Here is a 27,262-nt window from a genome sequence, read left to right as displayed (position 1 = left end):
GATAAGTGCTGAAATATCTGATTAGTTGGTGCAATAGTTTTGGTGGCTTGTTGGTACAAGTCTCCAAAATAAAATTTTGCAACTTTAATGATATAATAAAATGTCGCATTTCAATTATTCTATGAAATAAAATCTCGTATTTTAAATATTTTTGTATGTATGTACAATTTTATACTAAACGCTGTTTTTAAACTAACGACTTTATGAATTATTTTCTAAAATAAATATTATTTTATTACCAAAAACAAAAACGTTACACAACAAATTTTTAAACTAACAACTTTACGAGTTCTTTTCCTAATTTTAATTTTATTTCATTTTTAAAGTGAAATGTGTTTCACAACAAAATGAGACATCTGTGTAATTATTAATGTAATAAATTAAATTTAATTAATTTTTTTCCGATTTCTATATTATCAATATGTTAAAAATAAGTATTATCAGTATAAGTAGCCCTGTAGAAAATGATGATTATACCCCAATTCAAAGTTTATTTTTTGTTCAAAAAACCCAAAAATATTTTTAAGTTTGCACCTTAAACCATTGACCTTCAGAGAGACCTAGCTCTTCCGAGCGACCTCTGCTCTCGTTTACCAGGCAGGCAGCTCTCTGACGAGGCTAATCCACCTGGCCAAGACGAGGTGCTCTCTCTGCTGGATGGTAGACTTCGGCTTTATCCGCGGAGAAATGGCTCGATGGCTTCTCTGCGCAGGCGTCGCGTGTCAAACGATCGCCGAACTTAAGGCCGGAAAGACGTCGTCGTCGCTTAAAGTCTTACACCGCTTACGTCTGCGGTTGCGTGGCCCGAGCTAAAAGCTAACCAGTTTCGATTCGAATTTCGCTTTCAGTTTCGTTTGAGACACGCGGGGAAGAGACAGCAGCGACGGCCTCAAAAGTGCAGTGAGTAAGTTGGGAAAAAACCCACGGCGAAAATCGAAACCGAAAGTGTGCAAATCGAAATCAAAAGCCGGCCCCTAAAATAACTCTTCAAATGTAGCAATTCAAAAAGCACACAATGCTTGGCAATTGTATCTAGAAACGCGGCCGGACAATTTTCGAGTTCAGCCAGCCAGGAAGAGCGAAAAGAAAGTTGGGGAAAAAAGCGGCAGCGGCGGAGAATTGCGCAAAAATGGCATTACAAAAATCGTTGGGCACGAGTGACTCCAGAGCCTGCACAGAAAAAATTGTGTAAACCATCATTTAATTTGAATATTAAACAAAACTGTTGGGTTCCAAAAAGAATAAATAGATGAAATAAATTGGGAAACTATTTGTTCCTTAAACTATACTTACACTTTTCATAACCGATGTGTAAATACAATTATTTTATTAGTTCACACATCAAAGATAAAATAAAACATAATACATTTATTCATTTTTATAATTTAATATACATTTTCCATAAAACAATTATTTGAGCTAAGAAATTTAAATTATCTGAAATATCAAATCAAATATAAGAAACACTATGAAAAATCAAAACGTACAGTGGAATATCTTAAAAGTACAGCTTAACGAGTTCACTTTTTTCTGTGCGAGTTCAGCCATAAGACCCGGATCGAACCTCAGCACGCCTTGGACATTAAAGCTAATTGGTGGGCGTCGAGGAGTGGGGCGTGTTGAGTGGATTATGTAATTTGACAAGCGGAGGATACTTCCCCAAAGAATTCACAACACGTACGCCACATCCGCATCCGCATCCGTATCCGTGTTCGTCTTTGCCCGCACAATTTGGAACGCATCTCGAGCGTAAAGTGTCCTTTCGTGTCGCCGCCTTCTCGTTCGGTGTCGGAATGCCTCCCCCCAGTTGACCACCCTCCATGTGCATTTTGTGATCCTTGCACCTGCTGCAGCCACCCTGCCCCCGAAATTAGCTGCCATTTCTTGTTGTAAACTTCCATTGCCGTCTGCTGTCTTTCGGTTTAGTGCAGCGCCCTCTGGCGCCAGCCAGCGGCAAATGCAGTTTTCTGGTACTTCCCCGAGAATCCCCTCTGTGTCTTTTGCCCCTCGGATGGGGCCATAAAATTTTTGGCTGCAATTACAGCTGGAGAAGTCTGTTGCCCGTCTCCGCTGGCAATTGCAAGGAATTTAAATTTTATATTCAACAAGACATTTGGCTTAGGAGATGTTTTTATATTGCACAAGCACAAAAATAAATAATATATAATTTTTGGCGTGCAGATGCTGCAAAACCAGTGACACTTGACCAGATAATTTCGAAATTTCCCGTGCGTCATCTTTAAAAAGTGCTTAACATTTTTGCCACACACACAGTGTCTCGTACAACAACCTTGACTCCATTTAAATGCAAATGCAAATCGAGGAGTGCTAAATGACGCACTAAACAAGGCGACAGGCCGTGCATATTTATGGTGAAATTTATGGTCTGCAGAAGTCGAAAAGAGTTAAAAAGTTTAAGACCCCAATGAATGAATTGTGAGTCTGCTAAAAGCCATAGAAATCAATGAAGAAATGAGAGAAAGATGATGGAATGAAGAAACGATTAGCTTAAGAACATAAAACATACTTTCACTGGTCCATAAAATATGATCGGTCAAAAACTCTATAGAGCAGGTGATAATGATAGCCAATAAAGATTAGTTTTTATAAGGAAAAAATGTTGGTCAAAATACATTATTTTTCAATCATTTACAATATTTGCATGAAAACTTTAGGAAATCTTAATTCTGTTAAATAAATATGTTTATCATTAAATATTCATTATTATAAATGTGAAAGGTGGGGAAATTACATGAATATTTTACCATAAAAGTATTTAATCTTGATATCAAATTTTTAGGGTATTTGGGAAAATGAAAACAATATAATACAAATCCTACATTTGCAAAGTGATGTACAAACTGCGTACCTCTCGTATAAGTTAGTAAAGTACCATCTATTCCATGAGTCAAGAAAAACAAACCAAGCTAAACCCAAAACAAAGAACAATCCTACGAAGGGTTTATTCACATCCAGACTAGTTGGAACCCAGATATATGCACTCTAGACACTTCTCCTAATAGAACCCGAGCATAAAAAGAAGCCAAGCCGTGCTGGCCATTAAACTTTTAAGGCCTGTCAGCGTCCCGCCAAATAAAAGTTGACAATAATCCGAATAATTTTGCATGGTTCGCCGGGCTGAAGATGATGGGATCCGATTATTTCTGGCAGTCGTGCGGTTGCATAAACACGGCGCAATCATAAAAAACGGAATTAAACAAATGTCGTCGGCAGGGAAAACTCCTTGCCGGATAGCACGTGAGAATTGCATTAATATGAATGCAAATGTGCATCCCCGGGGGCGGCGGGTGGCAAATCTATAAATTTATGTGCAAATGTAGCAAGAAAATGTCGAGCACAAGTCGTCGGAAATTGCGCGAAATTCTTTTGTAGTTTGAGTTTGACAGCAAGTTTTTATGATGTTTTCCACCATTCCATTTCGCCCACTTTAGGCGACGTGCGAAGACACTTTGGCTTTAGCTTATGAATCGCTGACGTGAGCAGCGGGATTTTCCACACTTTCCCCCCAACCCCATCGCCAAAATGCAATTGCTATGGGAGCCGCGAAGTGTGCAATGGAAAATTGCAATTCTAATTATCGCATTAGTCCTCGACGTGTCGTGCATAAGAAATGGCAACGGGTGAGTTGATTGAGCTTCCTTGAATTATGCAATTTTCCTACAGCCTTAAGTTGACGTTTTTCATTTTAATCAAGAAATAAGTACATTATAATTTGCAACAATATTTAAATACATTTTAAATATTACACATTTAAATATATCGAATTCTCGAAATAATGTTCTTATTGTTTTAAATCGATATAATATGTACAAGTTAATTCATATTTTTCGAACTTTTAAAATACTAAATCATTGTTAGATGCAAATATTAAATTATTTTCTATATTTAAAGACTAAGACACTTTTTATTTATATTAAAATAGCTATCTAAATGATTTATATAAATAAAATTAAACCGAAACTCCTAAGGGATAATTAAGCTTGCAAGAGTATTTAATTTATACCTAGTATCATTTCATTTTTATAAGACATAATGATATTCAAACAGATGAACTCTTTCAGCGACGACCAGCAGATATCCGTGAAGTTGAAAAACTTCTTCCCCTCGGAGCAGCTGCCCGAGGGACAGAACCCCACCGAAACCTCGGCTAGAGTGACTACGGGCGGAGGCTTTAGACCCTCCCAAATGCTGGAATTCACGCCCTCGGATGTGATGCCCCAGGGCGGCTTCAATCGCTATCCGCCCAGCTATTTGGAACCGAACTACAGGCACGAAGTGCCCAACTCTCTGGGCCAGCAGGCGGGGTCGGACAAGCAGTTCTCCTTTCCCCAGGAATCGCACTCGGCCTTCCAGGGCACACCGCTGCCCACAACGCCGGTAGTCAGCTACCTGGATCCGTACACGCAGCAGAACTACCGCTACACACCCACCCCGCCCTCCATAATTCAGTATCAGCGGGAGCAGCCGGCTCAAGACGACCAGGTCTACACCGTACAGTCATCCCTGTTGGTGGGCAGTCACCAGCAGAACCACCAACGTCCCGGCCACGTGGAGGATGTCTATCTGAAGCGACCCGGCTACGTCTTCGACGAGAGCCCCGCCCCCTCGTACCGCCGCCCCACAAGGCCGCCGCCCTCGCTCCCAGCACCTCCCACCACCGCCTCGCACAAAATCTCCTATGATAGCCATGATTACCCACCGCCCAGCTATGCGGCCGAGCAGACCTCCAATTTCGTGCCCCAGCAGCCCAAGCAGCGACCACTGTACCAACGCCAAGACACCAATGCAAATCGAGGGGGAGGAGGTGGCGGTGGAGGCGGAGTGGGTGGTGCACCATCCAAAGGCTCGTCTAATTATGCAAACAACTTTGATAATTATTCGCAGCGGCCGAGCCCACAGCAGACTCAGATACAGAACCCCAACCAGGTACACGACAAATAAATTGAAGTATTGATAACCCAAAATTACTAGAAATTTAGTTAGTTTAAAATTTCTTAAATTATTGTATCATTTTTAAAATACAATTCAAGTTTCATAACGTTTATATCAAATTAAAATTTTTGTTTATATTGTTTTGCATTCTAACATATAATATAAATAACTATAAAGTTATCGCATTAAAATCCTATAAAACCTATTATTTACATGCGATTTTGTGCAAACTTTGGATAGTAGTGGATTTGTTTTTTAAATTTATAATTTTTAACATTTTGACAAAAAAGTTTAACTGACAAAAGTTTCCTAACCACCACCGTTCTAAAAAATGTAACCAACGCCTTTTAATTTTAAAATATCTTAACAATTAACTGATTACTTCAAATGTTTTAAAGAAAGAGACCAAAAATCTTTTATTAATATATATTTATAAATCTTTGTATAGAAATGTTTCTTACAAAAACTTCCCCTTGAGTTGATAATAATTTCCTTTAATTTTGTTCTGTGCAGATTCAGTCGCAGTTTGCCAACTATCAATACAACCCCCAGAATGGAGGACCCGGAGGTCTAGTGGGAGGAGCTGGAGGTCCAGGATCTGGACTACCCCAGCGACCCAGACCGGGACATAATTACTACGAGTACCAAATTGGCGAGATACCGCCACCGCAGTCCCAGCACTTCCAGCAGCCGCAGCAGCAGTTCAACTATCGTCCTGCCACTCAGTCACCGGGTGGCGGTGGTGGCTCCGGAGGCGGAGTGGGTGGTGGCCTGGCCACCCTGGCCTCGCTGTACGCACCACAATTTACGAATCTCCTCCTGGGGGGCGGTGGCTCATCCTCCTCCTCCGCCTCCTCGCAGTCCGCCAGCCCATTAGGCAGTCTCCTCGGCGCTTTCGCCGGGACACAAGGAGCAGGACAGCAATCCGGGGGCCTGGGAGGCGGACGACCGCCCAACACACAACTCATTAGGGCACTGGAGAACATCGCTCGCAACGACGATTTGCAGTGCGTGCCCAAGGTGCTCTGCCAGATGATTGCCGGTCAAACGTTACGTGGCCAATTGCCCGGATTCGTTACCTCCCCGGCCATAACCAAGTGAGTACTCCAGCAAGGGGAAAGTGGCAGGGGATCGATCGTCACTGAGAGAAATAAATTTTGATATTATAGTATTTGGAATAACTTTCAGATTTTTAAAAATTATTTGCCATATTTTATTATTATATATATATTTACTTCTTTAACCGAGGTAATAATTGATTAAAGTATATCTATATATTTTTAAATTATAGTATGTAAATGTAAATATAGTTATATTTGTTGTCAAAATTGTTAAGGAATCAATAACCCCCTTTGTTCTCAGTGCAGAGACTTTGGCTGGCCCCCATTTTGCAGGGGCTTTAGTTGTGAGTAAATATTATTAAATTTGCATTTTGCGGCAGATGGGGGCATCTTGTTTCTGTGGTGCAGCGTTAAATGGGATTAGACTTCATTACTGCCTTGCAGACCATATTGATTGTTCCATTAAATGAGCTACGTCTGGTGCGGGATTTTCCACGGGGCACGGGGACTGGGAAAAGGGGTTGCGATAGCACCCATTGTAAATTGAAATTGTTTTGGCTTTGCCAAATTCTTGGCTTCGAGTCAATTAAGTTTTATAAGCGGCCTAGAGAGAGGACGAATGGGGGTGGAGGTGCATTACTTGCGTAACTGGATGGGAAGCTTAGGGGGTGAAGTGTTCCTGCAGCTCGAACGTTTCTAAGGACCATTATCGTAAATTGGCCACAGATCCTGGAAATCTAGCCTTACTTAAAAAATGAAGTATCAATACAACGCATTTTTTAATCTTGAAATTATGTATATCAAATACCATAGAATCCCAGTAATGCAAGATTTTAAGTGTGAAATAACATTATTTATTTATTATATTTTTTCTCCTTATAAAGTTTCCTCGCTGGATTCCCTGTGGCATCGCCTGCCCTGATTTACGGAAGAGCTGCCCTTCTTGGTTTAAGTGGTGGAGAGAAAAGTTGCATCCAGACCTATGCGAAATGTCCCAAAAATGATGTAAGTTATTGCATATGTACCAGGTTTTTCTGATTAAATGAATTTCCTTTTTTATACACAGATGGAAATCATTCACTACCTGAACAACCATCGCGGCGGATTCTTCAAGTTCTTCAGTGAGCCGGAGGAGACGCCTGTGGCCTCTCAGCAAGCTGAGGGCGGCTCAGGATCCTTGTTTAGCATCCTATCTGCTTTGACAGGAGGGGCAGGAGGAGGTGGTGGCCAAAGTTACACCACTCCAAGACCCGTGCCCCGACCCACTCAGAGACCCTCCACGGACATAGCCAGCGGAATCGGCAGCTTTTTCACCCAAGTTCTTTCCGAATATCTAAATGGAGTGGAGTACCAAAGGAGGAGGAGGAGGAGGAGTATCAATATGGATGATGACTTCCATGACGAAGAGGACAATCTGGACACCCAAACAAGTCAGCTTGTGAAGTTCCAGGACGATGAGGAGGAGGAGGCGGCCAAGGCCCACACAGAGCTCATAGGTGTCCTTCAGTTTCCAGAAGATGAAGGCGAAGGTCGGGTGATTAACTTTAAGGATATTCAAAGTGAGGAACAGCACGAGGAAGGAGCAATCCGCTTTCCGGATGCCACACCAGCGGATGTCATCCGGGATTTCAACCGCGATGCTGCCCAGCGAAAGCTGAGATTTCCCCAGGATGAAGATAAACCGTCTGAGAATGTGAGAAAAGCCAAGAGCCTATCTTTCATGGATGGCTGGAAAGTTGTGCTGCCAAATGGCCTTTCACCATCTGACTTGGGAGAGGACAAGAGGAGAGGAAAGAGGATTGTGTTTAGGGACACCAACGAGCATCTGGATGATCAGAGGTTGCAAGAAGAGAGGCTCAGGGAGGAGGAGCAATTCAGAGAAGCTGAACTGAGGGAAGAACGAATTTTGGAGGAACAAGTCAGGGAACAACAGATAAGAGAAGAAATTAGACAGCAACAACTGCGGGAGGAGCAACTGAGAAAGGACCAGATCCGGGAAGAAGATCTACGAGAAGATCGAATCCGGCAGGAACAGCTGCAGATCCAGCTTATCCGGGAGGCGCAAAGTAACCAACCGTCCTTCAAGGAAGACACTCCTCCTCCAAATGCAGTCTACGAGGATGCAGCTCCTCCGCAGCGAGGGGCTCGGGTTATTTTTCCCGATCACTATGAACAGCACATTCGGAAGGGCAAGATCCTGAATCGACCCACCTACGCGCCCACCTACGAGTACAATGAGGTTGGAGAAGCCAAGGAGGACCGCCTGGTGGTGAGCGACCAGCACAGGCCCCACAACAACTACCGCCTGGAGGGCGGATTCAACTCCCTGAACTACGGAGAGTACATGCCGGGGAACACGATTCGCTTTGAAAATCCTACAAGTGACAGACCCCACTACAACTACCCAAACACGAACTACATCAGCGACAATCGCTATGGAAGCAGTCAAAATCAAAAGCCCCACTACGAAGATGACAAAAATATATACGTTACCAACTCGCAGGGGGTCAACGAGTACTATATCCGTCCCGATGGGAGTAAGGTGTATCTTAAGACAGGTTAGGTTTACTAACAACTAAATTAGTGAATTTGTGTCAGTGCTGAAGATAAAGGCACCATATTGTAAATAATACAAAACGAAATCGTATATGCCTACTCTAAGTGTCGTCTTTTAAAGTCTAGTAAACTCTATCATTTTAATTTAATTAGACAAGCTTTCCTCGAATTTTCGTTATTTGTATTTAAAATTATTTATAAATATTTATACGATTTTATGCCTTTTTACCTTGCGTTTATGCAAATTAATTGATTTAAAGTGTAAACTTAAAAGACCCGCACAGAGGCAGGCCACCACTTAGTCACATAAGTATGTAAATATTTAACGCTTTAACAAATATTTATTAATAAAACACAATTCAATCAACCGAGTAACGCAAAGGGATACACTTTCTTCATCTGCGGCTATTGTTTCAACAAGTGAAACACACTGCCAGTGGAATTGTCGCATAAATCTAGCGGCAACGACCTCATCCAGGGAATAAGTTTGAAAAATTAAATGTGATAAACCCGGACAATAATGGAAATGCAAAAATAAGCAAGGAAAATACCCCAAGAACTTGTGCTGAAAGGCAAAATACCCCTTTTTTGACTTAAAGTTCTTAAAAAATCAATATAAATATAAAAACATGTCATTTCTTGAAGTGCTACCCAATGACAACGTTTTTCGCTTAGGTAGGGTTTACTTAAATTTAAGCAAGAACTTTCTTAAATGAGAATCCAGGATCAATGCTAGTCGAATCCCTAAGGGGCAACCAGAATTTAATTTATTCCTTTTTCCAGCCAGCGTTTTCCCGAACGGTCGGACGTTTGTCAGCAGGAAAATCGCACAGAAATTCAAAAGTGCAAAAAGTGCAGCATACTTTTGTGCAGCCCAGGCGGCCAGGGTTGCCATGGCTGCCGTGGAAGAGGAAAGCTCCCAGCGACATTTGCTGCTGCAGTTGCTGTCGTCTTGTTTTATTTACAGCACTCGGGACGACGACAGCATCCAACGTTTGTATGCAAACCATATGCAACGAGTTAATAAATGGGAAACACAGGCTTAGGGTTGTTAAGTCGGGGTTTGGGTTTAGAAACCGAGACCTCGACATTTGTTTTTATATTTTGGTTTTCAGTTGGGGTAGTAAGAAACCAAATGAAGAAAAAGAAATAGCTGATGGTTGGTTTTTAGATGTCTGTTATAAGTATCACCTAGATTTTAACTTTGTTAGGTTTGCTTTTAGAATACTTACCTTATATTTAAGGATAAGTAAATGGCAAATTTATTATGGTTGCAGGATACCTGATAAAGTTATTTTATATTTCAATCTTATAGTTGGTCCAATAGATTTTTAAAAAGAAATATATTTTATTTTATTTTGTCTTAGAAACGTTTGTCCCTTGGATTGTGAAATATAAACTAAAACATCTCAAAATGTTGTACAATTATTTTGAGTTATGTTCTTGATATGAGAGTAAATGAATTATTAAACAATTGAATAATTGAATTTGGTTTTCTAAGCTATTTTTGCTTTTTATTTAATACGGTATGCCTTTAAGAAATTTCCCTATATGCCCAACTAGAACATGTACAGGATATTCGGGCTCCCCTTCCCCAGCATCTTAATGCCTTGCGTCAACAAATTGCGAGTGGCGTTGCAACCAGAATTTTTGCTGCACGCCCTTTGGAGTATCAATTTTTTGCTCCTTCCGTCGGCGAGGAAATGGGGAACGGGAAATGCATTGTCCGAGCGGAAAATTGAGGGAGTCCAGACATGTCCTGGCATAGAACACACAAATTTCGGGTTGATTTTTTCCAGCTGGTTTCTTTATTTATTTGCTTACTCATAAATCTAAGCGCCTACGTCTGTTGGCGGGCGTTCGTTTAAATTAAAACCCTTAAAAGCAACTAAAAGTACAACAAAATGATGGGGTGCACGGGGACAGCACATGGCTGCGGGATGCGAGTGCTGAAAGATGGATGATTAACAAAGATGTCCGATGTGACTGACTAAGGGGACTCCATCCGGATGCTGCTCCTCCTCCTCCCTTAATGTGAAGTCCCCCAGAGGAGGTGGAACCGACCAGATCCTCATCGTGGCTGGGGCGGCGGCAGAGGTCCGACTCCCGGACAGGGCATCCTCTTGGCCAGGTGCTTGCAGAGCGGCACATCCCGGACAGCATCGCCGATGAACAGGGACAGCAGGTACCATTGTTTCATCCCACTGACGCCCGATTGCACTTTGTAGTTCCTGTTGGTCGTGGCACATCCATGTTGCACGTTGCAGGCGGGGCATCGGAAAGCGGATTACAGAAATAATTACTTATAAGTAAGTGGGTAATATGCACATAACAACAGAGGCTCCATCCCCGGGTTAAAAACAAAAGCAATTTTCAACGGCAGTCCCAAAAGGAAGAGTTTTCCTTTACAATGCGCAGTGTGTTCGCTCTGGAGTGGGTTTCACTTGGGTTATTCGTATTATGGGGGTGCTTATGAGGGGTGGTGAAGCCAAACAATATGAACAATATGTATCAAGCAGGGCAGAATTAACTTTAGTTTGCAGGAATTTTTCCAGGCTTAATCTCAATGGGGCATGCAGAATATGCTGTGCAACTTTATAGTACTTAAATTATTAAAAGTGATATATATATGACATGCAAAAAACTATTCAAGTTGAATAATATAATTACACCACCATATATAGTACTGTCTTCTACATTTTTTTCGTCATTTAATAAGACGTTTTGGGAGTTTAATGTTTTGTAACATACTCTTCTGGCTTTTTTCATGTGCAATCTTTGGAAAATCATTATATTGAAATGAAAATAGGTTTCATAAGTGCATGTGACATTTTCACACCCATTACAACAATATCCTCGCCTTTATTAAACTAAAACCCCTCATATCCTTTAACTAACTTACTTATTTATAGTACGCAAGCCCCATGCCTCACTGACTTTATGAAATATATTAAAAGTACCCTTTTGGACGGGACCCTGCTGATTACTTTGTGATAACCATCCTTTCTGTCGAAGAACCCTTTCCTTCCCACCTGCGGACCCATAGACAGATGAAATTTCACACGTCTGCAGTGGCATAATTTAATCAACTCGGTAACAAACACATCTGCAGATGCCCTCCGGAAAAGCCGAGTGCCAGCAACAAAGAGTCGGAAAAACTGACCAAACCTGGAGAAAAGCCAGCATCGGCATGCCATTCCCCACTGTGCACTTGCATAAATTTAATCAAAAACTTTAATCATATTTTATTATTACAAAACACGTCGAGTTGCAGAACTTTCTTCTAATGCCAATTACATTTGCAGCGCAACGAAAACTAAACAAAACCAAAACCAAACGAAAACATCACAGCCAGACCCACACGAAACTCAGGCTAGGTCAGGGATGAAGGTGAGGGCTCCTCAGACAGACGAGCATTTCAAAAATAATTTTGAATATTTGCTCTTGACACGTTGGCCAAACAACTTTTGCCCATTTTGGGGCGGGTTGAGGGTTAAGGGCTGAGCATTTTGCACATTAAGTGTGAAAGTGTCAGATGCATGTGGAAACCTTTTTGCGATATCACAAAATATTAAATAGAATAAATGTAGGAATGCCAAACAAGAAAATGTTACACATACGACACGTCTGCACGAGGACCTCCCTAAGAAGCTTTTCTTTAAGCTGCCCTTTGTTTGTCCTGCCCAGCTTAAATGCAATGCCAGTATTTCAAAATGGAAACTGGTGGCAACAATAAAAATGTTTTACTACCACTGACCAGCCAAGCTTCCTTTCTTTTATTGCACAAAAACGGCAGTAAAAAAATCAAGGAAGATGCTGCCGAGACAAGCGCATTAATTATGAATCACAGCAGTTAGCATGGACTTTTGATGGGTGAGAGGAATAACTTAATGCCTTGTAACATTACCATGACAATGGGGAGCTGCGAGGGCAACCAACTCATCAGGAACTGACAGCCAAACTAAATTTATGTAAACTTACAAATTGAAATCCAAAGGCGAAGGAGAAGCCAAAGTCGGAGTCGAAGTCGTGACATGCACTTTTAAACTCGGGGATCCCTAGGATACATTAAATTATGCACAGATGAGTTAGCAATGCCAATGACAATGGGCGAACGGAGAACTCCAGGATGAGACAGCGACAACAAGGAGATATAAAAATTGATTGGAAAACATTTTGCCTTAGCTAAAAACAAGCCATTCATTTGCCAAATGACAACAGCAGCAGCGCCAAACTGCAAACGTGGCCATAAGAAGTGCAATCGCAGAAAAGAAATGGAACCAGGAGCGAATGAAGTTCAAGTTGTTACTGCCAGTTTGAGTCGAGTGATTTGCCATAAAGTCAGCCCTGCTGTCCTTGATGAGAAAATGGGGGTGCACTCGATGGCGATGATGATAACCAGGAACACAACCCCTGGGATGTGGTTCTGTGGAGGGGGTAGGATGTACGATAATGAAAACAGAAGTTTTAAATAGTTAAAGGAATCAAAGAAATTAACCAGTCCGGAAATGAAAACTTAAACTGGAAATTAAACCATATCCAGGTGGGATTTGAAAATTATTAGTGATGGTTGACGAAATATAAATATGAATCCTATAACTCTCTATTTAGGTAAGCTTTTAAACAAATAAGTTACAATAATGATATCCACAAAAATAAAGACTTTTTTAAATTTGTATTACAATTTTTGGTTTTAAGGAGCTAGACCAACACATAAAGAAGATGCATTTTTTTATATTTTAACAAACCACCATAAATGCAAAAACTCTGATTAGTTTTCTATTAATTAATTCTTTTCGTAACACTAACGAATACAAAATAATTGTATTACTATTATATTATAAGCCATCCCTATTCTTATTTACCTCACCCTAACCATATCTTAAACCTACCTCAAAACCTCTGACCAGGCGCCATGTGGCTTTGCCCTTCCATCGCCGGGAACCCGCCTTTCACTACTACCCAAGTGTCGAGAGGCGTGGACGCGGCACGGCTCCTCCAGAATGCAGGCTTGAGGTCCGAACTCAGCTATGATCTGCTTCTGGGCCAGCTCAGCGTCAAGGGCCAGCGGGTGTGCTACGTCCCTCCTGCTGCGAGATCTATAGGTACCTGTAGGAGAGAGAAGTATGTTACTAAATATTATTCTTCTTGGTTTGATTCTTCGACACGCATAAAGTACTTAATACTTTTACTGCTATAAACGCCTATCCCGATATCCAAATATTTCACGATTAATTATAGCTTTAAGACAGCTTATGATAGTAATTAAATAGTTACTTAATAGCTAACATATTAATTAAAAATTATAGTATTAATGTTAATTGTTGGAAGGTTATTGATCTAATAGACATCACACCTTCCTCAAAGATATTCCCTTCTCTGCTTTCTTTCTCTGCTAAAGCTTTAAAGCTGGCCAAAAAGTTCGTTCAATTATTTTGATTTGGGGTATTTCCCTGGTTACTCATGCCTGAAGCTTATCGGCTCAGCTGTCAACATCGTGCTGCCTCTCTCCGATATTTAGTTTCCGGCTTCGCGGAGCGGTGGCACTTGTTATGGTTGACGCCACTGGCTGGCGACAGCCTTGACCCCATTTTCGCATTTTGTGGACGAGCACGATGGTTGGCAGCCGCTTTTGTCATCGCACTTGCAGATCAGGTTTTTACGGACCAACGCAATGAGCAACGAGTCACAACAATCAGCAATAGACACACATTTAGCAAATGGGTCGGGTAAAAGGTCTTAAGCGATATTTGGATTTTACATTAACAAATACCGAAATTACATAGGTCTAAAATGTAGTAATACTTAATCAACTGTGAGTCGATAATAGATATTCAGGCCTCTGAAAGTTGCAGATTGTTTTGAATAATAATTTGTTACTACTAAATACCTTTAATCAGGGATGAAAGATAAGCCCAGGTAAAAAGATGTAAACAATGTGTCCTTAAATTATTTTTGTTTGATGTTTAGAATAGAGAAATTATACAAAAAAAATATTAAATGTGGTAAAAAAAGATATAAAAAAATGCATTTTATTCCTGGTTTTGCAACCATAGTATCAACGATTTTGAATGTGCTTGTAAGGCAATCAAGAATCATTTAATCCCGACTACCTTTAATACCTTTACAAAATACATAAAATATTGTGTAACCTCGTAACAATAGAAGGTTTCAGCCGGACTACTTTTCCAAGTTTGTAATATGCATAATATGAACTCCAAAGCTCACTTGAGCGGAAATAACAACATTTCGACCAGCCGCTGGCCAAAATTTCGATGGATTAATTTTGGAAATCTGCTCATCGAATTCCTGCACTGATTTTAACAATGCAAAACACTTAATTTATGCACAGCAGATTTTCAACTTTCACTCGACGGACAAAAGAAATTAAAAGCTGATTGCGAGGGGCGCCAGACTTACTGGGACTGAGGGAGTAGGCCAGCTTCTTGGCGAACTGGGAAAGGCGGACGGAGAGCACGATTACGGGGAATCCGACCAACTGGACGGGGAGCTCGAACAGTGGATCGGAGCTCTGGGCCAGGCCCTCCTCCACGAACTCCAGCAGAAGCACCAGCAGCACGCAGAGCGTCGGCACGAGGGCGACAGTGCAGATATACCGCAGATTCATGGCCGCCGAATAATACCACTGGCGTAATACCACTAGTATCCGATCCCGAGCGGTTCGAGTTTTCGAGTGGAGTGGCAGGCGACTTGGTGCGCTTGAAGTCTTGGAACGACTGAAGCGACCTGCGGACGCCAAAAGCCGCCAAAGCGCAGCTTAAAAAATAAACCAGACGTTAACTTGAACGTTAACGCAAACGTAAACAAAGAGAAGCGGAGACCGAGAGTCGCTGGCCGAACCTCAAGTGTAGGCCCCCAGAAATCACTTGTTGTGTAAAGCTACACTCCCATGTGTGGGTTTTCGAATCCAGTGACGTCGTGGATAAGGTGGGGATCTACTTTCCCTGAATTATTTTGTCACTTTTGTTATTATTATTAGGTTATGAGGATCTTGAAATATTTAGAAGATAGAAAAAGACATGAAGGGGTAAATGGCAGACTACTTTTTTTACTGAGTTTTGAAAATATTTTGAAAACAAGTAAATGAAGATAAAAGTATATTTTAGGTCAAAATAGGAACTGTGTTAAAAAACAAAAAATGTATTATAAAAAAAAACTTGACCGTTGGTTAATGTTTTGATTTAACCTTTAGGTTATATTTTTATTTAACCTTTGGATAATACATTAATGTAACCTTTGGTAAATATTTTAATTTAACCTTTGCTTTAATAGCTTAATGATGTATGTAGTTCAAATTCACCTTGCTTGATTTCTTTACATTTTAAAGAACAGTTAATTTTTTGTATATAATAATACTAAATTAAAATCTCAAAAAATAATGTATGATTTTTTTTGTTTTTATATACTGCTTTATTTACATTCCCATCCCCCATTCGACGCCACTGCCTGTTTCGGGTTTTTGCGGGCCAAGTTTGTTTTGCATTTTGACCAAGTTTCGTGCGGAAGCCGAAGACAAGACCAGTAAGTGAAAGTGAGGCCCACTAAGCGGAGGGCGCAGCCTAGGCTCTACGCTCTCTCTCTAGACCCAAAGCCCCCCGACCAAATATCACTGTCTCTGTGGTTCCTGTCGTCGACTTTGCAATTATCAAAAGTTATGAAATCTTTCAACCAAGTGTCTGGGCACTCGCTCTGGCTCGTCGGGGTTTCCTTCATTGCTCTTTACTTCTGCGGTTTTATTTTGGGTTTGGCGTTTGGCTTGCATATCAATTACCTCATTTCCGTTAGGTGTTACCTGGGTGACTACCATACGAAGTGCAAGATTTCCTATACGTATGGGCTAGCAAGTGATTTGAGCAATTCGTTTCGCCTGGGTTTAAGTTTGGGTTGAGGGTTAAACGGCTAGGTCTGTTAACTAGCAACAGGTGGAACTTTGAGGTGAACAAAATAATTAGTAATAATAAGTTATATTTAACAAGAGCTGGTTATTTAGATGTTCTTAAGATGATATCTAAAGCCGGTTTCTCAATGTCCTGTTATTGTCCTATCTTATTATAAGTCACAGAAAGTTAAAACTAAGTTAAATTTTCGTGAACAATACATTTATTTTCCTAACATATTTTATAAAAAAAATTGCTAAAAAAAACTAACGATTGTTAAAAAGATAAGATCGATTGTGCCTGTCAGAGCTGAAGAAGTTTGGGACTCTTCTATAAAAAAATAGTATGAGACCCTTGTTGTGGTTATTAAAACCCTTTTAAGCTAAAGTTTATATCTATTTGTATTTATATAAATATTAATAATAATTAATATTAAAATATTAAAAGTTCTATGAATTATAGTCAAATAACATTTTTTATTTGAACTAGTTCCAAAAAAAGTGTCATTTCTAGCTGCCAATACGGCCATTCAGCATCCACCTTGTCGGCTCTGCTAATTATCACCGCTGAAGTTAACTGAATGCCTACGCTCGTGTTTGTCAAATCAGTTATCAAAACAGCGCCGGGGAGCACGTGTCTTTGGCCAGGCTAACACCCAGAGAAAAGTGAAGTGGGAAGTAAATTAAGTACCGAGGAAAACCACTTTGAGTAACTGTGCAGATGCAATGAGACCGCACTAATAAGAATAATTTACCGAAGGCAACCGTCCATCCAAGAGTGGTTCAATCAGTCAGTTGGCCAAGTCGCCGGGACCCGTTTGGAAACACCTCGACCAGATCACGTAGCCAGCTTGGGAGTTGCGCAACCCACAGTGGAGACTGCCGAGCGGCGCTCAGTTCCAAACGCTCCAACTACCGCTGCGGGAAATTCGCTTTTCCCCGCCACTGATTCAAAGTTTGTCTTTCACTTTATGCACATCAACCGCACACTTGATTTTCTCCTCCGTTATGCTTTTTCTTGGTGTGAAGTAGGAAAGTGTGTTGGGAAGTGCAACATTTGCAGTGGAACATTTTCGTGTTTTCCAGTTCCCCTGAAGTGGTGAAGGATTTTAATATTTACGCCCTCTCATCATGCATTTAAAAGCTACACCCTCTCATTAGGCATGGTACACCCTCTCATTAGGTCTTTGAAATGGCCTAATGAAATGCTAATTTATTTATCATTTGGCGTTGGATTTTATGTGAAATCGAAATGTCCGATTTTTTACAAAAACAAAATTAGTTTACCTTTAAATTGAATTATGATTTTATGAATACATTTTTTACCAATAAAATGTAAGAAATATACAAATATATATATATATAAAATATAAAATTTGACGTCTATTTATGTTCATTTATTTATTATTATTTAATCTAAGTTATGCTATAAAAATACTTATTCTAACGTTTTTTTCAGAAGAATCGAAATGTTTTTGATTGATTTTAAAATTATTTTTCAGGATTAAAGGTTATATTGGACCAAAAAACGTTGGGACATTGTTTTTTGAAGCTTTTCATTGTCTGTTCTCAAGGATTTGAACCACAGCACCTTTAGTTTTTAGGGTATTTAAGATTCGTTGATGCAAGAGCTGCTGCCGAAACTTCGCTTTCATTTTCGGTGTGCCAAGTATGCGGAAATTATTAAGCGAAAGCCAGAAACCAGCCGCTGACAGAAGTCTGAGACAATGCAACTGCACCTGGTTCACCTGTCCTCCCGCCGCCCAGCCACCCCCTCCCCGGGTTGCATAAGCCAAACAACTTGTCAAACGTCAGGCCAAAAGCAGAAATCGAGCCGGGCTTAGGCCAAACACGAAATTTGGGCCATGCCAAACAATGAAAGTTGCGCACTGGAACACGCAACTACAACAACTAGCGTAACAACAGCTAAAATGCTGAAACGGTTAAACAAATCTGACCCAATTTCTGTTTGATATTACGAATATGTTGACTTTTATTGTTTTGTACGCTTTGTGCAATTTCTGGCCAAATTCGTTGCCAAATCGAACGTGTTTGTAATCGGAATTTCAATTAGGATTCGATTTTCAATTCTCATTTTCACTCCCATCATGGATTCGCATTATTTACTGCTCTGTGTCAGTGACTGATTTATGCATTAGTGAAAAATCTAAAAATACTGTATTGTTTTTGTTTACTTTCTAGAGTTTTTTTTAATGCGGCCATAAATATTTTTGTCATAATCCGTCAATTTCACCCGAATGCCTAACCATTCGTATTTTTGTGAACTGTGCTCGGAATACGCGATCCATCAGAGAAACAATTGTAAACAAAGCGAAATATATTCCAATTTTTTTGCACAATGCCATTGAGTTAATCGAATTTGCATTTAAAGTGTGCACTAAAATGTTCGTTGTTGGTTTTTTATTCAAGGTGTGTGGTACATGTCGTTTTGGGAGGGCGCCCAAAAGTATGCGCTGAATATTTGTGCTTTGACACCTATTTACTAATCAAATGTGAACAGCTATTTGTTTTGCTGTATAAATAATACAAATAGTGTCAATATTAATTATTCTAAAATATGCAGTTTGAAATTTATTTAAGCATTTTACTGTCTGTCTCAAATCTGATACATGATATATGTTTCTGTCTATAAATCCACGCCGAAAAAATAAAAGCCAACAAGAGTTAAAATTATGTTAATTAATTAACATTTTATTGCCATAAAGTTCACAAATTTAATATTTAATTTATAAAATGATTTGAAACTAAATTTTTTTATCTATTTTTTTTATTTTTCAATGACTTGGTTAATATTTAAATGTTTCGAAACATATTTTGACGTTTTAAGGATGTTGTACTTTTAATTTTTCTACGAGGACTGCAATCGCAGCATATCGTACGTCTTTTAAGTATTTTTTGTTGGCTTTTGCTATTTGTATGTGGTTCAAAATGTTGATTAGAGTTTCAATTAGTCTCGCTGGAATGCACACTTAAATATTATATAAAAATTCATATACTTACCTTTCGTTCCCGCCAATTAATTCCCCTTGTCTGCTCATTTCCTATAAAAGTTAGCATGTGAACCCAACTTAAAACACAATTATAATGCCCCAATAAGGTTTCCCCAGACAACGCCAATGATGTATCACAAAGTCCGTTTAGCAGGTTGCCACATTTAATGGCGGGGGCAACCTTCCATTGCACAACAATTTCTAAAAATACAATTTCATTGCCAGCAACTCAAACGCTTCCTAGCAATTACATACGTACCCGTTCATACATGAACTTGCTGCTTTTTATCAAAGCCATTTCCCAAATCACCCCAAGGTGACGCGGCAAAGTTAAGATGGATTAAGGCAGGTCATTAGGGAGTATGCACAAAACGTGTAATTTATTAACAATTACAGGAGCATCGAACTTAGGCTAGGCGTAATGCTAGATCGGGTCGTGACTAGTCACACTTATGTAATTACTACTCACTACCTAGGACTCGTAGCCAGAAGATACGGATACAAGTGGGTACGGTTCTACATTCACTTCAGTCATGTCGGGACTAAGGTCTAATCTAAATTTAAGTTAATTTACAGGGTAGGGTTATCCAACGGTGAAGACATATGGTACAAAAGTCGAGGCGTCCTAAAACCTAATACTTGAGCTGCGGATCCAGGGTTAGACCCTCACTTTGTAGCTGAGCTTCATTAGCTTCTTGGAGCTGATGGGGCAGTTGGGCCACAGATTGGCGCATCCCATGGGTCCGCTGAGGTTGTCGCCCGTGTGGCGCATCAGCTCGCCCATGTGGGCCGCGAAGTACCACTTGCTCGGCGGCATGTTCATCATCCAGGGCATGGTGGGGGATCTGCAAATAGGGGGCACATTAGACGGAAGTTTCTCTCCACAGCCGAGCACAACTGAGCAAATGTTAAATATTATAATAAGCCATTATCATTTCACGCTTCGCCTGCCCTCGCATTTGGAGTTCGCCCAAGTTTCGCTTTCAGTGGTAGTTTTTTCGTATACCTCGATTCTAGAATGCCTCAGCCATTCACCTTGCTGCCGACTTACTCAACTCTACACTGGGCGGGCTTTTAATGTAATGTAGCCTCGGCTCACCTTCGTCTCAAGTGCGAGGTTACAGCTGAAGTTGAGGTAGGTTACGACTGATCCATGGGATCAATCTCAAATAGTTGCCGCATTTAGCTCATCTAAACAGCGCTTTTGTTTCCCTAAGTGCTGCACTTTGCTGGTAGATTGGCCAACTGTCTGTGAGTCACCTTCCAAACAGTTAATAAAAGTGGTTATTAGGAATTTAATGGACTGCAATTGTAGAAAACTGCACTGGAACCCTTCGAAACCGGTTGGGAAACTTTCGTAACTGTCGAGTATGCAAATGTTTGGTAGATCGGCTAACAACTGGTTCTACTTGTTGCACTTAACGGGCAAATGATCGTAAATTCTCTAGCAAATCAGTACAAAAGAAGTATTTACATCAGAGAGAATGAATATAAAGACCTAATGTAGCAAAGGTTTTTTAATCTTTTTTTTTAATGGGTACTTGGCTAAAAAGCTAAATTTAAACCGAATGTTAAATGCTCCAAAAAATATCTAAGCTGAGGACTTTTAAATGTGGTTTGTTTTTTTTAAGAAAACACTATAGTAAATGGCATATTCATAATAAAGATTGAATATATTTATTTACCAAAATTGTACACTAATGAAAAATAATAATATTTCCTTCAAAGCACAAACAAGTATTTGGTAATCATGAAACATTTTAAATTATTTTAACAATCTTGGCTTAATGTCAGATATATTATAAATGGATTTCTCATCGATAACTAAAATTAGTTGATGTCAAGTCACTGCAAACCGGTTTCAAGAAGTTGTCTAAACATCCATAGATTAATGAATTTGCAGTGTTTGCTGACATTTATATTCAGTTTCTTATGCTGGCAAATTTATTTGACTATTGAACTGAGTTTACTAGGTTCAACTTATGTTCCTTTAACCTCTTCAATAAATATTTATTATCATATTGATATTAACGATATTTCTTATCAAAAATTGTTAATTAATTTAATTAATTAATTCTTACTTTGAATTCCGTTTCCTACATTATTATTATCCCAGTTTTTGTGTGCTTCTATATAGATATTTCAAAAGGTGTTCTACTAGACCTCGTTCTAAAGCTATTTATGGGTTTGTTTGTGCTCCATATTTCAGGTTTGCCTGTGTTTGCCACTCACCTGATCAGTCTGAGCAGTTCCCGCTCCTTCTCGCTGAGCTGGTAGTCCGGCTTGGAGGCCAGTTCGCAGAGCATCTTCGGCAGACACGACTCCTTGATGGTGTCCGTCAGCTGGGACTTGGTCTTCAGGCTCGCCCCGGTAACCACTGCCATGCCCGGCTTCAGGGACTGGGCCGCCGCTGAGAACTCATTGAAATCGTGCTCTGGAATAACAAAACACAATAAGTTAGGCATGCGGTCACATAAATTGGGGGGCTGGCCCCACTCGAATTTGACATTTGGTTTTTGTTTTACTCGCTGGCGCTCATTTGCATGGCAAACTGCTTTCAAATTAAGATTTCGGGAACTGCGCAAATCTCAAAACAATTTATTGGGGGAGAGGCGAGATCGGAGATCCCAGGTCCAAGGTTGCCAAATCTAAGGCTAAAACAACCGATGACTAATAGAGGCTCAGAGCAAATTGTCAACAAGAGGCAACCACTTGTAGGCAATGGGGCAAATATGCAGGCAGTCAAATACACGTAGAAATTGAGAGTGTGAAAAGCGCTATAAACAGAACGAATTCTGTTTAATTTTTTCGAGTGGTGAGTAAGCCAAATATTTATTTGGCTATATGCGGTCGATCAGCTGTTGCGAACTCCGTGCCCCGAACAAGGCCAAGTCGATGCGTTGAACTTTACTTTGAATATTTGTTCAGTCATTCAACGCTCAGTTTTATTAATTATGGTCTCCGGTCGAATATTCATTATGCCATTATGCCGCCATCTAAGGCGGGTTTGTCGGATCTTTGACTTTGAATGCGGAACCGATGCAAAACCCTATCGCGGCGTGAAAATCCAAACCCAATCTGTTCCTTACTGATAACAAGTATTTTAATTTATGCCCCTTGTCTTTTCACTAACTCGACTTCGAAGAAATGCAGTCAGGCATGACTCAGCTGGATTTATTGTTAGGTTTTTAGAAATAAAATGGTATACATATATATTTGGCAGTGTTTTGCTTGGCATTCTCGTTTTTCCGTTAACTCGTTTCTAGAACAGATAATAGAACTAATAAATTCTAATACATTATTATTGATAAAAATAATATATTATTATATATGTTAATTACGTTATTAGACAATTAAAGTTCAGAGCTATGGGTTGTTTTTATGTAGATTGGACTTTGAGAATTTTTAATGATATAATAAACACAAATATGTTCACAAAATATATTTTTAAACCATATTTGAAAGTGATTTGTGTATTATATGATATATATATGTACATTTAAATTTATTGGGCAAACTCCGAAAATCGATGAACCTGACTTTTAAGCTGCTAAAAATGCAGTTCTTGTGCGACCCCCCAATATAGAGTCAATTAAGTTGGCCCCTTCGACGGAATCAATTTGCTTTCCAAGTGCACGTAATTGAATGGAAATAAATACAAATGGATGTGCAAGCTCGGCATGTTTATCACGCACTGCATTCATCAGCTAAAGGTTGCGGCAAAGTGTATCTTTGTTTTGTATCTTATTATTTTTTTGGCCAAGAGAGAGAGACGTGGAAAGAAACCGAAATTGTCGATTCAAATAATTTCCACCAGCTTTGGGCAAGATTGGGAAGGGCACGTGACGTATCTCTATGGAGTGAATGGCGTTTACAGGCGATAAACGTGAACACAAACGCCAGATATTATCAGCTTCACTCTCGGTTTCCGTTGAACTCGTTCTGGCGCAGACAACTTCTTCAGATGGAACGGATTACGTCGGGAATCGGAACCGGTTGGGGGTTAACATATGGCTGAATAGTTCCCAAAGCCCAGTCGGCGTCTTGGCTTGGTTCGACAAATTAAATGTCACAAATCAAGTCAAGTTTTCATCACTTCCTGTTCGAGGTAGCAAGCCAGAATAATGAACTTTGAGTTTAAATAGTGGCAGCGGTTTTGTCTAGACACCGCTTACGAAGGTGGAATACTGAGCGAAAAACCCTATTTGCCCGCAACTTTTGGACCTGGCCCACGCTAATGAACTGCCACTCTCTGGGAAAGTTCGGATGCAATTTAAGACCCTCTCCCAAGATGCAAAGCGAAAACTTGTTCGCTTGGAGTTTTATTACATCAAGTTTATTTGCTTGGCATTTTTCCACTTTCACCTCGAGAAAGACAAAAGAAATACCCACTTCCAATGACTTCGAGATGGTTCAGCCATCTTAATGAACTGCGAAATGGTCTGGGGTTTATTTCTCTTACTTGTAATACTGGGATTGGATGGGTTTTAATATGAGAATAATAAATTAGTACATTTTTCTATTATTATGCTTATATTTAATAAACAATTTAAACTAATTTTGTTGATTTTAATGTGAGAATAATAAATTAGTACATTTTTCTATTATTATGCTTATATTTAATATACAATTTAAACAAATTTTGTAGATAAATTTAAATTATGCTTAAGATGTGTAACTCAATTGTTATGCTTTTTAAAGAACATGTCGACAACATATTGTTAACGTTTTAAAGATTAGAAAACAGCCTGAGAATTTGTTTTGGTTGAGATTGCCAAGTAAAGCCTTCAAAGTAAGGTCAAAATTTAGGTAACAAAGAATAGCTTAGGTTTTAACATTGTGTTGGGACCCCAATAGATCTTTTAATGCCCTGGGTCTGATGTATTTTAATACTTCCCTTCGTATTCCATTTCCTGGTCGGTTTAATTTAAGCTAAATCCCCATATGCACCGAACTCTCGACTTTCCTTTGATTTTGTTAAAGTTTTATTGTCTCCACTCACATTCGTTCGGGTATCTTTTCCGGTTTCGCCACGACTTTTGTTGTGCAATGCCCAAATGTTATGTCATACAATAGGGTTCGATATTGTGTATGCAAATCAACGAGAAAGTGGAGGCGAAGAAGTGTATTCGAATCGCCTTTGAAAGCTCTTGAACGATCGATTTGAACATGAACTTTGGTAGTGTTGAATAATAATGTGTGGATAGTTTATGGACTTTTGATCGAATGCTTACATTTTGCACAGAAATGCATTGCAAAAAGTCGCATATAATTAATTTCTTACCAAGTTCTTACGTAATTTTATGTTACTTAGGTACGTTCCAGGTAACTTATAAAATTTTTAAACATTTTGTTTGAATAGTTATTGCCAATAAAGATTACTTTCCATCAGTCTAGCAATTCAAATGAAGTACTGGAGTAATGAAATCACTTTCGTCCAAAGCATGATCATAAAAAAACTTAATGACTTTTTTGTAGTTAATGGAAACTTTTTCTGTCTGGTGTATCTGCTTAATATGCCAGACAACATTCAACTTTAGGTAATTTTTGGGTACTTAAGTTTTCGGAACATTTCCTAGGAAATTTTTTTAAATCATTACCCTAATGTACTAGTAATTCTATTCTACTTTATTCGTAATGCCCGCATCATTAGACAAAAATATTTAAGTGCTCACAAAATAAAAAAACCATTTACAGATTGTATTGTAAGTAAAATTTTGATTTATAGAGACTCAAATGTATTTCCCAAACCGACAACATTATCTTTAAAGTTGACCTACACGTGTGTAATAAACAATTGTATGTAGTCTCCCCGAGCTCGGTTCCGGTTTTCACCTACCGAGCCACCAACAAAAAACGCAATTAAACATTTAAGCCCGAATCAAGGTTTACACGTGCCTCCAGCACTTTAAAAGTAAGCCTCCATTTATAAAGCGAAATTAGCCTTGATACGACCAAATACAACAAAAATGTATGGTATAACAAACAACTTAAGTAAAAATTCCTATAAAGCATTTGATTTGAGTTGGGTGATCGATACAACTGATTTTGATAAATGGTGTTTTTATTATAAAAAATTCTTCGATTTATTATTTTTATTTTTCACTGAAACTTTAAAAAAAATGTATTAAATTTTGTTATGTAAAAAAATGGAGACTATCAAGTGTAATAAGTAATTACAAATTAAAATTTTATTATGTACGTTGTACACAACAAAAAAGAAAAATAAAATTAAAGTCAAAATAAAAAGTTCAATATTAGGCTGTTTACCACATTGCTGGTCTACTGTGTGTCCGAAACTCAATACCGAAATCCCAAAATGTGGCAATGCCAGGCGAGTAAAACATTTTGTCAATGAAAAATGGCAAAATTGCTTAAAAACGAGATGGGATAAATGGCAAGACTAACCTTCAGTTATATCGATTTCGGCATTCTTCGACTGGAACTTGCTGGCCGCCGCAGCCGCCGGACCCGTCGGGGCACCGCCCGCCCCCGACCCGCCCCCCGAGCGCACAGCGTGCGGATTGGGGTGGTTGGACTTCATGCCGCCGCCATAGCCAAAAAGATCGCCCACCAGCAGCAGGGAGACGACGCCAAAGATCATGAGGCGACAACGCCAGGCAGTGTCCATGATGGCCATAATCCAAAAATTGATCAATTCACACGCGTTTCACAATTTTTTCCAGCTACACCTTTTGCCGTAGTAAGTATATCAACTCTTTTTTGGGTTGTTAGCACCTGGCTTTTGACACTTTTTTCAATGGCAAGCCGACGACGAGCAAGAAAAAGGAAAGTTACGGGGGGAAAACGAAAGTAGTTTTTACTCGCTTTTCGAAAATGTTTTAAAATTACTGCTGACGAACATGCAAAGAGCGGCAATTAAATTTGGCATTCAAGCGCACATAACTCGTTAGTAACTGTAAAGCCGAAATACAGATACAAGATACAGCTAGCACACGCGACAGCCACAGGTAGTACGAGATGCGAAGATACGTCCGATTCGGCCAGAAGTTGCAGTGCCACTGAACTGAAGCGGGTCTCAGATATAACACCAAAGCTGGGCCCAGGCGATCAGCTGATCGGGAGAGAGAGCGAATACAGCTGGAGAGTAAGATCAGGTAAAAATGTTACCCTGGTGCGGTGCAGCTATTCGTGAGATACTCTCCCAGAGACCCGCGCTTACTTGGTCGGAGAGCGGTGCGTGCCCTTTAGCACCCACTGTACTGCCAGCGGTGGTGCTAATTGTCTGTGGCCAGGCGAAACCACAACTGTCCATCACTTGGCTAAGAAAAGGTTTGATTAAAGCCAGCACAAGTCACTTACTTACACACGTAGCCTGGTAGTCTTATACACATATAAACTCGCTTAAACTGGGCGACTTGCAGGTTCGATTACCCGAACGGGCTAACGACCTCAGGCAGGGAATTACGGCCAACTTAGTTTGCAGAAATGTGGTATGAAATTCCTTGAGCGATTGGAGTGTAAAGAGGTCGAAAGATAAGCAGACCACCTGAGTCGCAGCTATAAATGATATGAATCAAATATAAACACAGAAAGTAAATTATTTAAATAAATATATCATGTAATGGTACAGAAATTAACACTAATTTTAAATGATTAAAGTAAATTTCTTGCTAAAGCGGAATCATATTGTTAAGAGGTGGACTAGATGGACTATTTTATATACATATTTGTATTTCGGACTTTAAAATTTCGTGAATTCAAAATATGAATATTTATAAATATTTAATTTAATTTAATATTTATTTTTGCACTTAAGCCTT

The 27,262-nt window shown here is 39.6% G+C and overlaps 3 protein-coding genes across 4 annotated transcripts; 1 reads left to right on the top strand and 2 right to left on the bottom strand.

The window, feature by feature from the left end:
- The first annotated feature begins 772 nt into the window (after positions 1 to 772).
- Positions 773 to 8,869, top strand: LOC108028840 (uncharacterized). Of its 2 annotated transcripts, none has more exons than XM_017100833.3 (6): positions 773 to 904; positions 3,453 to 3,641; positions 4,083 to 4,947; positions 5,467 to 6,050; positions 6,899 to 7,019; positions 7,081 to 8,869. In XM_017100833.3, the coding sequence occupies exons 2-6, from the start codon at positions 3,544 to 3,546 to the stop codon at positions 8,575 to 8,577; spliced, it is 3,165 nt and encodes a 1,054-aa protein (XP_016956322.1). In that variant the 5' UTR covers positions 773 to 904; positions 3,453 to 3,543; the 3' UTR covers positions 8,578 to 8,869. The 2 variants fall into 2 exon arrangements, with proteins under 2 accessions (XP_016956322.1, XP_016956323.1); XM_017100834.3 differs by having other exon boundaries at positions 870 to 900.
- A 1,183-nt stretch (positions 8,870 to 10,052) lies between these two features.
- Positions 10,053 to 15,294, bottom strand: LOC108028078 (uncharacterized). The gene is made up of 3 exons (XM_017099721.3): positions 14,991 to 15,294; positions 13,463 to 13,679; positions 10,053 to 10,801 (listed from the first exon to the last, which is right to left on the bottom strand). The coding sequence occupies exons 1-3, from the start codon at positions 15,196 to 15,198 to the stop codon at positions 10,642 to 10,644; spliced, it is 585 nt and encodes a 194-aa protein (XP_016955210.1). The 5' UTR covers positions 15,199 to 15,294; the 3' UTR covers positions 10,053 to 10,641.
- Positions 15,295 to 19,831: 4,537 nt separating this feature from the next.
- Positions 19,832 to 26,511, bottom strand: LOC108028769 (uncharacterized). The gene is made up of 3 exons (XM_017100744.3): positions 25,887 to 26,511; positions 21,711 to 21,912; positions 19,832 to 20,323 (listed from the first exon to the last, which is right to left on the bottom strand). Exons 1-3 carry the CDS (start codon positions 26,116 to 26,118, stop codon positions 20,137 to 20,139), a joined length of 621 nt encoding a protein of 206 aa, XP_016956233.1. The 5' UTR covers positions 26,119 to 26,511; the 3' UTR covers positions 19,832 to 20,136.
- Between the last annotated feature and the right edge of the window lie 751 nt (positions 26,512 to 27,262).

The sequence above is a fragment of the Drosophila biarmipes genome, chromosome 3L (genome assembly GCF_025231255.1).
Source record: "Drosophila biarmipes strain raj3 chromosome 3L, RU_DBia_V1.1, whole genome shotgun sequence".
NCBI classification, from domain to species: domain Eukaryota; kingdom Metazoa; phylum Arthropoda; class Insecta; order Diptera; family Drosophilidae; genus Drosophila; species Drosophila biarmipes.
The sequence above is the reverse complement of the archived record's forward strand: the minus strand, read 5'-3'. Positions and strand labels throughout refer to the sequence as shown.

Bases quoted from the DNA above. Each gene is read 5' to 3' on its own strand.
- LOC108028840 (XM_017100833.3), top strand. From the start codon at position 3,544: ATGCAATTGCTATGGGAGCCGCGAAGTGTGCAATGGAAAATTGCAATT. The intron at 4,948-5,466 runs GTACACGACAAA...TGTTCTGTGCAG, and splicing joins AGATACAGAACCCCAACCAG to ATTCAGTCGCAGTTTGCCAA. The intron at 7,020-7,080 runs GTAAGTTATTGC...TTTTATACACAG, and splicing joins CGAAATGTCCCAAAAATGAT to ATGGAAATCATTCACTACCT.
- LOC108028078 (XM_017099721.3), bottom strand. From the start codon at position 15,198: ATGAATCTGCGGTATATCTGCACTGTCGCCCTCGTGCCGACGCTCTGC. The intron at 13,680-14,990 runs GTAAGTCTGGCG...TCTCTCCTACAG, and splicing joins GGCCTACTCCCTCAGTCCCA to GTACCTATAGATCTCGCAGC. The intron at 10,802-13,462 runs GTAGGTTTAAGA...CACGACCAACAG, and splicing joins GCCTGGTCAGAGGTTTTGAG to GAACTACAAAGTGCAATCGG.
- LOC108028769 (XM_017100744.3), bottom strand. From the start codon at position 26,118: ATGGCCATCATGGACACTGCCTGGCGTTGTCGCCTCATGATCTTTGGC. The intron at 21,913-25,886 runs GTTAGTCTTGCC...TTGTTATTCCAG, and splicing joins CGAAATCGATATAACTGAAG to AGCACGATTTCAATGAGTTC. The intron at 20,324-21,710 runs GTGAGTGGCAAA...CCCTATTTGCAG, and splicing joins GAACTGCTCAGACTGATCAG to ATCCCCCACCATGCCCTGGA.